This window comes from Phascolarctos cinereus, unplaced genomic scaffold (assembly GCF_003287225.1).
Source record: "Phascolarctos cinereus isolate Bilbo 61053 unplaced genomic scaffold, phaCin_HiC Scaffold_726;HRSCAF=1367, whole genome shotgun sequence".
In the NCBI taxonomy this organism is placed as follows: domain Eukaryota; kingdom Metazoa; phylum Chordata; class Mammalia; order Diprotodontia; family Phascolarctidae; genus Phascolarctos; species Phascolarctos cinereus.
Genome location: NW_027556098.1, coordinates 356815563 through 356830915, shown reverse-complemented (window position 1 = coordinate 356830915; position 15353 = coordinate 356815563). Strand labels below are relative to the sequence as shown.

General features: G+C 37.0%; 1 protein-coding gene across 11 annotated transcripts in view; it reads right to left on the bottom strand.

The window, feature by feature from the left end:
- ZMYM4 (zinc finger MYM-type containing 4) overlaps positions 1-15353 on the bottom strand; it is a 130693-nt gene that overhangs the window by 27244 nt on the left and 88096 nt on the right. For all 11 annotated transcript variants that reach the window (XM_020983698.2, XM_020983704.2, XM_020983700.2 and 8 more), the window contains 7 exons: positions 14765-15040; positions 14467-14617; positions 13044-13216; positions 7597-7750; positions 6741-6881; positions 6511-6548; positions 5213-5357 (listed from right to left, as the gene is read on the bottom strand). In XM_020983698.2, the coding sequence (XP_020839357.1) occupies positions 5213-5357; positions 6511-6548; positions 6741-6881; positions 7597-7750; positions 13044-13216; positions 14467-14617; positions 14765-15040 (1078 nt within the window). The remainder of the gene's footprint in view (positions 1-5212; positions 5358-6510; positions 6549-6740; positions 6882-7596; positions 7751-13043; positions 13217-14466; positions 14618-14764; positions 15041-15353) is intronic.

Here is a 15353-nt window from a genome sequence, read left to right as displayed (position 1 = left end):
TTGAGCATTTTCCCTAGCTGTCTCCTAGATCTGGAACTCTCCTTCCTTACCTCTACCCTCCTGGTTTCCCTAACTTTCCCAATATGAGTGCCTTTTCGCTGAGATAGCTTCAATTGAACTTGCATATATCTTATTTGTATTTTATCATGTGCATGTTGTTTCTCCTAAGACTGTGAATTCCTTGAGGGCAAAAACCGTTTTTTTGCCTTTCTTTGTATCCCTAGTGTTTAGAATAGTACCCAGCACATACTATGTGCTTAATAAATGCTTGCTGATTTGACTCACTATAGCAACTGATGTACGTCAGTTAAATTTCTTATGAAATTATTATAATTCTTGGCAACATCTTTTATTCCACATGTATTTCATTTTTCAGAACCAATAACTTATATAAAGTGTCCTATTTTTCTTCTCATTTCTCTTCTAGCTTTATATTAATATTAAACTTTGTTCTAATACAGTTTCATTTTTTTGTGATACTTGGTGCTTGTCATGTTAAATGCCTTTTATCTCAAAAAAAAATCATAAGATTTGTCCTACAAGTCTTTGGGCTGCCTCATACCTTACTCCAAAACCACATGTTCCAACATATTTTCCACTGTCGCCATCTATGCCCCTATCTGCACTGAAGCCAATGCATGAAATAAATCTTGATTTAATCTGAAGGATAATGTTGAACACTATAAGGAATTTCTGTGCCTCTTCAGCAAAAGTTAGTATGGCGAGGAATTATTTCATGGAGGATTTTGTTGCAAATAAATTATGACAAACACTGCCATTTGAGATGGTTAGCTGTCACATGAAATGATGTTTTTTGTTGCTTCTCACTGAACAATAAAACCAATTCAGCCAACTCCTTTATTCACCTCTCCAAAAACAACCTATCAGACAACTTCTGAAATGTTCTTTTGTTTTCTATTTCATTTATGAAGAAATGACAGGACTGATTTGATTTAGTTCCTACAGTAGTATGTCCACTCATCAGTCTCTGGCAATGATCTGACAAGTAAGCTAATGTTTATAGACAACCTATAAACTGTGATTCTTAGCACCTACCATTTCAGCTCCACAACCAATACCTACCATGGCATAAGATTTATCATCAAGTGGACAGTCTATGAGTAACGATCTCCTCTGTAGTTAGGAGATTAGTCTTAGGAAATGGACACACTGTTGCCAGAACTATATTCAAAGCTTTTCCATCATGGCAAGACCTGATAGAACTTGTACTCCACTGATAGCTTTTGAGAACCCAGAGTCAACTTCATATCACGAGGAAGCACTGAAACATGAGTTTGTGGAGGTAAAGTTCAGTTGCTGTTGTCTTACATTATCCTCCCCACCCAAACACTGTATAGGATGCTTTAAAAAAATGGGAAAACTCATTGCTGGAAGGGCTGTAAGAAAACAGAAGCACTAATTCACTGCTGGCAGAGATAAGAACTGGTTTATCTATTCTGGAAAATAAATGGAATAGTTCAAGAAAAGTTCTTAAATTATTCAAACTCTTTAATGCATAGGTTGCACTACTGAGACTGTATCTAAACAAAGGTAATTGGTAGCAAAAGAGATTCTTACTTACAAAAATATTCATAAAAAGTACTGTGGGGGAAAAAAGCTAGAAACAAAGCATTTAAAAACTGAGGAATGGATGAATTATGTACAGTGTACAAAATAAAAGATACACGAATGTAAAATAAAACAAATGTGAATACGAAGAATTCAGTGAAATGTAAGAGAACCCGTATGAAGTGAAACAAAAAAGAAAGCAGAGACAAAGGAACAGTATACCCAATGACTCCAAAAGAAATAATGCAACAAAACTGTGGACAAATATAATAACAGATGTTAGTATTATACTGTCAAGTTAAAGGACTTATCTTTTTGTTATATACTATTTGTATGAACTAGGGAACGTCACCTAACTTCAGCTCTAAAATAAGAGACTTGGATTAGAAACCCTCCAGCTCTAGATTTTATGAGTCCATGATCCTTTCTGTAAACAGTAAAATAATCCACCCTTTTTGTTTTTTTAAAGGAGATGTACATTGCTTTTGTTTGGAAGTGTATTGCATCAAAATAAAAAATATCAATGAATCAACAAAATAAATGAAATTCCTTTCCGCCCCCTACCAAAAGAAGATATGTCAAAAACTATACAAGTTATAAAAAGGTAGAGACCAATGTGGCCTTAAACAGTTGGGAGAAATTTCATGGAACAGAGAGACTGGTCTCTGAAGAATGACCTATGATTTAGTAAAGTGGAAAGGACAGCAAAAGCCATTTCAGGAGGGACAAATATACTAAGAAAGAAACCAAACAGCATATGGAAACACAATGAAGGCTTCTGAGCTGCAAAGTTTATTTAATGAACACATTAACTTGGTAGCCCTGTGAAATATGGGCTGCAGGAGGTAGAAACCAGAGGCTGGGAAACTAGTATTAGTAAACCATTATAATAATCTGTGCATAAGGTGATCATTGCCTAGATGTAGACAATGACAGGAAGAATGAACAAGAAAGAAATGATTATGAGATATTTGAAAAAGAAACATAATACTTGATGACTGACTGGATAAAAATGTTAAGGCAAATCAAAGGTAATTTAAGGGTTGTGCTTGAGAGCGATAGCTCCATTTACAGAAACAAGAAAGTTGGGAGGCAAAGTTTTTATTTTCAAGGAAAGGAAGATTTGTTTTCAAACCATGTTAAATTTGAAGTGGCAATGAGATAGTCCAAAAACTACCTACATGACTAGAAGTCATTTAACTTTTCCTTCCCTCAGCTTCTTCAACTGTAAAGTGTGAGGTCTTTCATGTAATGAAAAATACCAATTTTATGATCACTGTTATTGCATGTATTGTTAAGAATTCTACGCCAACAATAACTTAGCTACAGTACCTCCTCCTGTTCTCTAATTCCATTAGGATGTGATGTTTTTACATTAGAATGTGTATTTACTGAACCTTAGGCTAACAGATAGTACAACACACTCTTCTAGATCTATTTTCAGTCACGCTGCCTTCCAGTCTTTCCAAACAGTTCTTTGTTGAGAGTTTGTATTCTTGGGTTTATTCAATACTGGAGCCACCCATCTTGGATTGCTGCTTCTGGGTTTTGTCTATCTACCATGAATAGCGAAGGTAGAGAGACTGTGCAAAGACAAATACTGTACAGCATTGTCTGTAGAGAAGTGAATCAACACAACCATCCTGGGGAGCAATCTGGAATTATGTAAACAATGAAGCTAACATGCCAATACCCTCTGGCTCAGAGATTCCACTGCTGAGCCGTAAAGTGATCACTGATTGTAGAACGGCTACATACATTGTGGTTCATGAATATAATGGAACATGACTATGCTGTAAGAAACAAAGAAAATGGCGAGCGAATACAAAGAACCATGGAAAGACTCACACTCACTGATGCAAAGTGAAGGAAGTCACCCAAGTCAGGAAAACAATACATACAATGACTACAACTGAAAAACTGTAAAGAACAAATTTGGCTCCAAAGAAGAGATATGAGAAGGTAAGTTTTCTTGCCCCTTTGCAGAAGCATGAAGTCATTAGACTTTTTGATGTATTGATCTGATTTGCTGATCCCCTCCCCCTTTTTCCTTTCATTCTTTTTTTTTTAAACAATCTATAAGAATGGGGAAGGATAGAAGGACATATCTAGGTGAAAAAAACAATATCACTTTAAATCTATTAAAAATAATGAGCTAGAACAAAAAAATATTGAGAACAAATTTTTATATTAAATATCTCTGACAAAAATCTGATGTGCAAGACTGATAGGAAATCATAATTATACAAGACCTAGAGCCACTGCTTAAGAGGCAAGTGGACAAAGGTTATAAATAAGCCGTTCTCAAAAATAACACAAACTATCAATAACCATATGAAAAAATGTTTTACCTCACATCCATCAAATTGGCAAAGATGAAAACAGTCAAGTGTTAGAGGGGCTGGGTCAAGAAAGTAACACTAATGATAATACACTGTTGATTAAGCTATGAGCTGGTCAAACCATTTTAGAAAACAATTTAGATCTATGTAAGAAACGTCACTCAGGATACTTAATCCAGCCATCCCAATGGCCATATATGGAAATAAAGTGCCCACATATACCAAAATATTGGAAGCAGCACTTCTTGCGGCAGCAAGAAACTGGAAAATCAATAGCTGCTGACTGGTGAATGCCTGAACAAAATGTGACAAATAAATGCAATGGAAAACTATGATGTCATAGGAAATGACAAAAATGAAGAGTTCACTCAGAAAAATATGGGGAGACTTGAATGAACTAGAGGCAAGACAAAGACAGTAGAGCCAGAAGAACAAAATACACAATGACTACAATAGCAAAGCAACATAAATGCAAATAAATTCAGATCATATTCAATACTCAATTCTTGTCCTGAAGATGATAAAACCCTTTTCTCAGCAGAAACTGGAGGTAGAGTGGAGTGAGGAAAGCTGCCTATGAATACAAGATGCTACATATACCGTCAAATGCAATAGTTCCGTCACTTGGGTTTTGGTCAAATGTTTTTGTTAACATAGTGACCAGAAAATTATTATGATATAAAAACACAAGGCATTAATAATATAAGGGAACTATCTCCAAGGTCTCTTCCAGCTTTAAAATTTAGTTGCTAATGAATTTATTAAAATGTCAAAGTGACCAATTCAGTTTATGTGTATGTATGTATATAAAAATAAAAACAACGAATCCATTTGAATGAATGCTAAATATTCATGCACATAGATGTACTTAATAGAGAATGTCCAACACAATTAGATTTACTGGAAATGTATAAAAAGATTCCTGTCAAATCAGACTGATTTTAATTGAATCATTAAACCATCTTATACAAACCAAAATGGTGCTTGATACAAAATTCTTACAACTGCCTTGCTAATTTGTTTTTATTAACCTTTCTATGTTAAAATTGAAATATGCGTATGTTACTGATTAAACACATTATTAGAACGTGTTCAAAAACTATCTTGGTCTGTTCATGCAATGGAAGCAACTCAAACACAAGTAGGGCAGTTATGAAGAGTAAAATGAGTTATCTGACATGGAGGATTAAATAATGAATGTAATTTCTTGAAATTAAAACAATTTTCAACACCTTCATTTCCTTTCAAAGTAAAAATAGAGGGAAAACAATCTTCCAAATGAGAAGAATAAGGATACATACCTGTTTGACTTTCTTTGTTTTGCGTATGTGGTTTGCAAGAAGTAGCCTTGGTCTGTGTGATGGGTTTGCACAATAAAGCTTTGTTCTTTAAAAGCCGAGGAGGCTGTGTAGATGGAAGTTTCAGGGCATCTGTTTGAGTACTTGCCTAGTTAAAATAGATGCAGACATCATGACTGTTGACAGTTGTTAGGATTTTTAACCAACAATAATTAGTTTTTAAAATCTGAACAATATGATGACACTTTAAGCTCTCTGAAGGAAAGAAAAATATCTTTTTCATCATTATAATGTCTCAGTACCTACTGTAGGGGCTAAAAGTCTGCTGGAATGAAAAGGCACATTATGTCATAAGGGCCTTTACTGAATTAATACAACTGCCCAACAAGAGTGCTTGCAGTAAAGAAGCTATCCTAGGTTGTTGTACATTAACTCCCACTATACTCCCATTCTAATCAGTTTAGATAAAGGATTAACAAGAATCCAGGATTGGTGTTTGCTTATACTATGAATCTTAAAGAATTTGGCTTCATTTCCAGATAACAAGAAAGCAACATGAAGGTCACTGGAAAGAAACTAAGGAAGCATTCTTAAAGTAGATTTTTTTTTCCTATCACAAATACATTAGGAATATGGTCTGCTTAATCTACAGATAATTAGAGTTCTAAAAAATGTAGAGAATATAGGTCAATATATGAGTGAATTGCCTGATGTGCCAATCTTCTGTGGACTAAGTTCAACATGTTAATTCAAAATACTTCATTAACCATAGCACAAAGAACCAGTGATGTGCAGTATGAATTCCACTAGGGGGAAGCATATACTGTATCCTCTTTTAAACTTTAAAATGCCTTTTTTTTTTGCAGTAAATATGAAAACAAAATTAACATGCATAAACTTAGAAGTATTAAAAAAGAATAACATACCTAGAAGACAAATCTAACCAGGAGAGATTTGTTTTAACTAGTTGCTTGTCTGTTTCTATTTTAATACAAATTTTGTCAATTTTGATGAGAGGGGAAAAAAAAGCATATTGGGAATATGCTCAAATATTGAGTAGCTAGGTGGAAATAATATTTATTTATTTTTTTTTTATTTTTAGGCAATGAGGGCTAAGTGACTTGCCCAGGGTCACACAGCTAGTAAGTGTTCAGTGTTCAGTCTGAACCCAGATTTGAACTCAGGTCCTCCTGACTTCAGGGCTGGTGCTCTATCCACTGCGCCACCTAGCTGCCCCCTTAGAAATTTAATATTTAAATAGGAACAGCAATAACAGTAAAAGTATTAAAAATAAAACTTACATCTCCAATGATCTTTGCTGTCACAGTAGGAACAGCACCTGTTAGAAATAAGAATATAAATTTAAGGTCTTTACACTAGAGTAAAACAAAACAATGAAAATGCTTTTTTCAGTCAGTGAACAAAAAGGAAATCTTTGAACAGAGACAAATATAGCATTCTATGTTATAATAATTATGCTGATAATTTTCAACCTCAAAACACTACGCAGATTTCTTTAATCAATCCATACCTTGCAAGACATTGTTAGAGTTCACCGTGGGCTGGGCAGCAGGAGTACTTGCCAAAGATACTACATTGGCTATAACTGGAGTTGAATCTTTTCTTAGAGAAGGAGGTGCAACTGAAGCACTTGACATCATGGAAACATTTACTGCTCAAAACAAAACAAAATTGGAGTCCTGATGTTAAGTGGCACAAAGACATAGTTTAATAATCATTATTTCTGGAAATACCATAAACATCCAACTATATTCAGTTCTAGGTAGGACAATTTTTCCCCCTTAAGTCAGGCCTGCACAACATATGGCCCACGGACTGCTTGAAGCCCACCACTGGTGGCCAGTGAAAAATGTAAGGTTGCCACGTCACACTATCCTGTTTATCATGTGACCCGTGGCAACCAACCATTGTCAGTCTATCTCTAGTCTAACCTATCTGCAGCCCAAAGAAGTTCCCAAATTGTGCAAGTCTGCCTTAAGTAAAATAACTTATTTTGAACTTTGAGGGCTGGTTATTTAAAACTGCAAACTCCAAATGCCAAGAAAAAGGGTTTTCAAAGACAACTGAGGAGGACATTGGGGGATATACATTCATGTATATATCAATACAGTTTTACACCTTTTTCAACCCTTTCAGCTTAATGAATACACTTAAGAACATTCATTTATGGTAATTTAATTCTAAAAAATCCTAAAAATCTGGCTTATGTAATTTTTAGTTCAACATGGAAATCTATGTAATTACATACTAAATCTCATGTTTCATGAAAGTAAGCACTTAACAAGACTTGTAATTATTTAATTTCATTAAATAAGTCAAATAAGTGAAATACATAAGAAACAGAGCTAATATCCAAGTTCAATTACCTGAACTATTTTGAAGAGTAGGTGGGTCACATATACTGTGCTGATTACAGAACATCAATATACAAAGCAGGTTACAAAAATGTTTAACCTCCCCTCGCCATTTCATGGACTCACTGAGTTTACCCTGTCGCTTACAACCATCACACTTGGCCATCTAAGAAATAAACAAGAGACAGAGATGAAGTGAAAACTTATATTGCAAGGTAAGAATAGGTAAATATTTCTAGCCCCTTCTATAAATGCCAAAGCATAAGTTAAACTATGTCATTACCTTCCTCTCCTGTCAATAAACTCCAGTAGCTCCCTATCCCTTCCTCCAGGATCAAATACAAAGTCCTCTAGCATTCAACGGCACTTCATAACCTAGCCCCCTCCTCCTACCTTCAAGTCTTCTTATAACTCACTCCCTGCCAAATTCTCTTCTATCCAGTAACAATGGCCTTCTTCTTGTTCCAGGAATAAGATACTTCATCTCTCAGTTCCAGGCATTTTCTCTGGCTGTCCCCTATGCCTGGAAATCTCTTCCTTTTCCACTCTAATTATTGACTATCCTGGCTTCCTTAGGTCCCAACTAAAATCCCACCTCCTACAGGAAGCCTTGGCCTCTTAATTCTAGTGCCTTTCCTCGGGTTAATTATTTCCTATCTATTCTGTACATAGCTTCCTCAGTATGTATTTGTTTGCATGCTGTCTCTCTTTTGGACTGTAAGCTCCTTGAAGGCAGGGATTGTATTTTGCTTCTTTATCTCCAGTGATTAGCACAGTCCCTCGCACAAATTAGGCAGTTATTGTTTCCTGACTGACTGAAAAATGCTTGGGGGAAAAATACTATTCACAAAAACAGAAAGTATTATAGCAGAAAAGAGTATTATCATAAAAGACAAATTCACCTTGAATTTGTCAAAACCACCGAATACAAGCTTTTTAAAAAATATCTTTGGGAATGTTTTGGATACATACAAAAGGAAAATATTATAGGGTCAGAACTGATAGTGCTAAAGAAAAGGGGCTCATTTTTCCTTCAAAATAGCTGAGAAAGACAAATATTGCTGTTTCTACCTTGATAACATCCATCCTTGACAACATCGAATCCCTTGTCTCCACTCCCACAACTACCATCTTAGTTCAAGGCCTCACCTCCTCTCACCTAGATTACTCCAACAGTCTCCTGGGATGGTCTCTCTGCTTCAAATCTCTCATTACTCCAATCTACTGTAAGCATTACTGTCACAATAATTTCCTTTAAGTACTGATCTGATCATGTGACTCTCATTAAATCAACTCCAATGGCTTTCAAGTGCCTCTAGCATTAAGACAGAAATTCCTCTGTTTACTTCTTAAAGCCCCTTATAACCTAGACTTATCCTATCTTTACGCCCTCAAAGGACATTATCGTCTTCCTGCACTCTACAATGCAACATCCTCTCTGGCCTTCATTTGTGATAGTCTATCTCTTGTCTCTAATGCCTCTGTTCTGGCCATTCCCCATGCCTGGACTGAACTCCCTCTTTATCTTGGCCTAAAAGTTCCTCTCTTCCTTTAAGACACACAGTTCAAGCATCATCTTCTGCATGAAGCCTTTGTAGACCCCTCTTCCCCCAAATCATCTTATCTTTACTTCCCATATATTTGTATTTATGTTGCATATCTTTATATATACTTGTTGCCTCTTCCATTTGAATAAAAACTTTTTTTCCTCTAAGCACTTTTGACTTTAGTTTTTATTTAACTAGTTAGTTCTACTAAAACCCCAAACCACAGGGCTTATGGGGAAAATAGGATTTAGGTACAATACTCAAAAGCTTTTGTCAATGATATGGTAGCACAGTTTGTTTTTTTAACATGTTGAATGGTTCCCTCACTAGACTGTGAGCTCCTACAGGGCCTCTTTTTGTAACCTCAGTGTTTAGCACAGTGCCTGGTACAAAGGAGGCCCCTAACAAATGTTTACTGACTGACTTGTGAGTTAAGGTTCTGCTCTGTCACTTATCTTTAGTAGCCTCCCTTCTACCACTGCCTGTGTACATACAGAAGAGAACAACATTTATATGTTGATGACAGAGTTCATCTTCAAAATCAATTATTTTTCAACTGCCTCTTATGTGGCAGGAACATTGCTAAGTGCAGGGGATACAAAGACCAAAATGAAACATCTCAAAGAGCTTCGTTTTAAAAAGGAGACATGTTGTTCATGTATACAACACACACAGAGCTGATACAAGGTGGCTTTGGAAGGGAAGGCACTGGCAGCTTGGAGGACAGGAGCACTTCATGCTGGAAGTGCTTGAAGAGTCTGACAGGAAGGCAGAGATTCCAAGAGGTGGAGGTGAGAAGGGACAGCCTTTCAACACAGGGGACAGCATAGGTAGTGGTGGGAGAATGATCCAGATGAAGAACAGCAAGATCATTATGGCTGCACCAGAGATAAAATGGAAGGGAGTAATATAAAAAAAGACTGCAAAGACAGGATGTGGGCACACTATGAAGACCTTTAAATGCCATAGAAATTTATTTGTAATCATCGAGGTAATAAAGATACAGTGTTGATTACTAAGGATGGGAGGGGGGAAAGGAAGAGGAGAAAGGGATCTGACATAGCCAGGCCTATGCCTCAGAAAATACACTTTGCTAACTAAGTAGAAGATGTCCTGGGATAGGGAGGGATCTGAGGGAAGGAGACAAGCTGGAAACTATTACAACAATCAAGAAGAGAAGTTATGAGGGTCTGAACAAGCCTGATGGCTGTGGATGTAGTGAGAAGGAGATCTATAACAGATATTGTGGATGCAAAAATCATCAATATTTGGCGACTGACTGGAAATGTGAGGTGAGGGATACGGATGACACCAAAGTTGTAAATTTGGGCAAGTGGTAGGATAGTGACATTTGGAAGAAGAAGAGTTTGGGGGGAAGATAATGAATTCCATGGTCCTTTGTGATTCTAGACTGATGATCCTAATTTCAAGATCAAAACATCCTATGGGAAGATGGTGACTCCATAAAGACAGTTCTCACTTTATTTAAAGTTGTTTTATGTAAATTCACATTACACAAATTCAACTTTGTGTAAAGAATTCTGAAAGAAACTGGCATTCCCCAAAGACACGAATGTTAACTTTACTGTATGGTACTATGCACACTGTTTTTCTCTCTGCTCCTATGACTTGGCTCTGCACTCCATAACCAGCCTCCCCACCCCCACCCCCGAAACCCCCACTAAAAAATACCAAACAACAACAACAACAAAAACCTCCAAGTGAAAGCAGAAAAGACATTCTGAGAGAATGCCAATGCCAGCAGATCAGGGGCTTGACTTGAGACCTCCACTGTCAGAGAGGAGACCTTTGCCTAGGTTCCACCCACTCACTCAATATGTCTAGCCCTCCCGTGTGTCTTTCTTCTATCCACTTGCACATGGGCACCACATGTCTGTCCCCTGCCCCTACATACCACCCATCCTCTCTTGCCTGTCTCGCTTCTCTATTCCCAGCCCCCATGTGTCCTTCAACCATGTGCCAGTCCCCTTCCTGCCTCCCTCCTTCCCTTTCCCGCATCTGCAGGCAAATTCACACTATGTAAAAATAATTTTACATAGAGATTTTGCAGAATGGTCCACTTACCTAAAGAGAGAACTGTCTGTACTAGAGATCAGAAAGAAGATTAGAAATGGACAGACAGATCTGGGAGTTATTTGCATAGAGATATTTGCCAGGTGTGATGACAAAATGACCAAGTAAGAGAATATAAGGAAAAAAGGGCTTGGGATAGAATCTTAAGGGTGTGCTACACCTACCACAGCTGCGAATAGCAGCGACGACAGTGTAGGAAAATACTGAGAAAAGTAGTCAGAACAGAACCATGAAAGAACACTATGAGAATACCCCGAGAAAAGAATGAGACCTGGAGATGGTTTCAAATGCTGAGGAGAAGAAAGGGATGGGAAAAAGTATAGAGACTGAGAAAAGGCCATTAGATGTGATGGGTAAGAGCTATTTCAAGTCCAGTGGTGAGGTCAGAAGACAGACAGCAGAAGGTTTACAAGAGAATGACAGGTGGCCATAAAGAGAACAGACAGTTTTTTCAAGGAGTCTGGCTGAGAAAAGCACCAGAGATACATAATGATAACTAGTGACCTACTGAGGAAGGACCCAGTGATTCTGAAGGATGAAAAGATCTGGGCGGGAATGACAGGTAAGAAGGAATAAAAAAGGTTAAGACTGAAGATCAAGAGCTTGATTGTAGAGATAGAAAAGGGTACATTTAAAAGGGTTGATGTTGGCAAGGAGAAGAGCCATCTCTTCATTAGAGATACTGAGGAATGATCTTGAGGAATTGGGGGAGGGAAGAAGAGGATTTTATGGCAAATGACTTTGATCTTCATGGCAGAGTATGAAGCAAGGTCCTCAGCTGAGAGGGTGGGATGCTGTGAAAGGTAAGAGAAAAGAGAAGGTTTGGAACGGCTATGCTGTTCATGACATAGAGGATCGATCAGAGAGGAGTGAAAGGACTGCGTTGGTTCAGTAAGAACACAGCTGAGATTAGGTAACAAATTTGTAGTGAACTCAGTCAGGATGGTTATGTGACTTCCTTCAGCGAGGTTTAGCAGCACATGTATAGAAATGAAGGAGGCAGATAATTACAGTAACACAGGGAGGGATTTGGCAGGGCATGCGTCACGAGAGGATAGTGACGTGATTGCTATTTAGTTGCTTCAGTTGTGTCCAACTCTTTTCCACCCCATTTGGGGTTTTCTTGGTAAAGATACTGGAGTGGTTTGTCATTTCATTTTCCCAGCTCATTTGACAAATGAGGAAATTGAGGCAAACAGGTTAAGTGACTTGTCCAGGGTCACAAGCTAATAAGTGTCTAGGGTCAGATTTGAACTCAGATAGATTAATCTTCCTTACTCCGGGACCAGCACTCTATGCCCTATCGTGCCACCCAGCTACGATAAGAAGAGGATTTCAAAAGCAGAAGAGAACGGAATTGGATCACTAAGGGGTCAAAAATGGGAAGGAGAGTGTGACCAGAGCAGACAGCAAAGCCTAGGAAAATACTAAAGATTGGTGGGACTGAAGAATAGGTTTAGGAAAATGAAAACACAGGGAAGCAATGGAATTGTAGGAGATGATGAATGATTAGAAAAATGTATCCTTGATGTGACAGGTCCCCAATCTCAAGTTATAACCTGAGAATTCCTATGCAACAATCAGTGAATATATTTCATAAGAAAAAGCAAGAATAGTTTTTTTTACTATTGGAATCATTAAATAACCTCAAATATTTTATACTTAACAACAAAACCCAGTTTCTGATAAAAGATAAAAATTCATTTCATTCAGTTTTTTAAATTAACAAATGCTTCTTCCTGTTAGACAAAGAATTAGAAAGCAGAAAATAAAAACTATGCTCTACTCCCAAAACGAAAGAACACAAATATTCTCTACCTGATAAAACAAAACTGTAAACTTGGACATGCATTCCTCACAGCAGAACTCTTCCATCTTCCCCCCAAAATGATTCTGTACCAATTTGGGAGATGTTTGTAAACAGTAACTGCACATTTTACAGTGGCTTCCCCAGCGTTTTGCCAAGTCATGTTTATAAAGCAATTTGCAACCTAAAAAACCAAAAAGACAATAAGAAAAGCCAAACTTGTACATTTACAGAAAGAAAGAGGCAAACTGAATGTTCATTTCTTTAATTCGGATGGTGGTGGACACTAGCTTCTTGTTAATCGCAACCCCTCACCCTCAGCATACATCACTAAGTTGAAGTACATTTTGCATTTTAAATACTGTCAAGACATGGTGAGTCCATTTAAACAAGAAATTAAAAGCCACAAAAAAATGATACAGGGATAGTGATTAGACCTGTGATCTCAATGGTATAGGTAACTTGAGAGTGATGAAACTTCCTCCTACCAATGTTTGTCAGTACCTTCTCTGAACTTCTAAGAAACTTATTTAGAGGTTAAGTGAATCATTCAGGGTCACAGAGCCAGTAAGTCTCACTGGCTTCGAGGTCAGCTCCCTATTTACTATGCAACATTGCCTCTATAATAACTATATTACATTTTGAGGATTTTTCAATTAAAGTACCAATATTTGGCAACTGACTGGATATGTGAGGTGAGTGATAAGGATGACACCAAGTTGTACATTTGGGCAAATGGTAGGACGGTGATGTTTGGAAGAGTGAGTGAGTTTGGGGGGAAAATAATGAATTCCATTTTGTATATAGTGAGCTTGGGATGGACTAGATGAATTCCAAGGTCCTTTCTGATTTCTAGATTGATAACTCCATACAGACAGTTCTCACTTTATGTAAATTCACATTACACAAATTTGACTTTGTGAAAAGAATTCTGAAAGAAATTGGCATTCCTCAAAGATATCTATATTAACTTTACTGTACATTAATTAAATTAGTGTGCAATAACAGATTTGAAAAGCTATTCAGTGCCAAGTGTATAATACAAAACATTGGAAAAGCCACAATTTTGAAATGTTTTATTTTATTTTTAAATATTTACTAATTATTTTTTTTTTAAAATCTTCCACTTATATGAAAAAAGAATTTTTAACACATTTAAAAAATTCTTGAATTCCAAATTCTCTCCCTACTTCCCCTTCCTCCCTCATGGAGAAGATAAGCACTAAAACACCACAAATTTACTGGGTGAGAACCTATAGAGACATACCCACACAACAGAACCTAACACAGCGCCTAGCACGTGACAGGCACTTAATAAAATGCTTGCTGACCTGACAAGATAAAATAAAAACAATATCATGGAAATTAACCCTTAACACAATATCTTCAGATGTTTCTTCATGACATCCTGTGGCTGAATGTGAATTTTTTTACCTTCACTGCAGAATGGCTTATCGATGCCTGAGAATCGCACAGTCTCCTTTATAATTTTCTCAATTTTACAGTATTCACACATGGCCATTACACTATTTATCTTCTTATATTCATCACAGCAAGTCTTGCCACAAAACTGAAACATTTTACTCTGCAATGAAAAACAATCCTCTTTTTTTCCATCTGACAAATATACTGTACATCTTTTACTGTTAGAAGTAAATGGAATAGTTTCAAAAGACGAAAAGTCCAAAGTAGATTTATATTCAATTTAATCTATTAAGAACTGCAGCTTTACCTTGTAATCAAGAAGTTCAGGTTTTGTGGCAAAGAGTCGATTACAGTGCTGGCACTTGAGTTTCACAACAGTACGGGCAAAAGTGACCTGCTGGGATTGTGCAGCAAGCCGCTGGAGACCAGCTGCAGCGGAGCTACTGATGGAGCTGGGGGAAACAGCTGAGGTGCTTCCTCCCCCTGCTGATACTGTTGTCCCTGTGGGAATGCTGACGATGACTTGACCCTGAGACAGGGGCACTACTGAAGAGTTCATGCCTGTTGGCTTGTTGAACAAATTCTGAAAGGAGAGAAAAATGATGTAACTCTCACTTATTACATGTTCAAGTGGGAAGAGAACCAGACTAGAATCAGAAAAAAACCTTTGGTTTCAGTCCAGACTCTGCCATTTACTTGGTTATGTGACTTGGGACAAATCGCAAACTTTCTCAACTTCAGTTTTATCAGATGTGAAATAAATACCTTTTCCTGCTTATCTCAGAGGGTTATGAATATGTTGAGAGAGAATGTATAAAACATTAAGTCATTATAATAATGATCAATGAATAGATAAAAAAGATGTTCAACATCAGAGAAAAGTAGAAAGTTTCTTT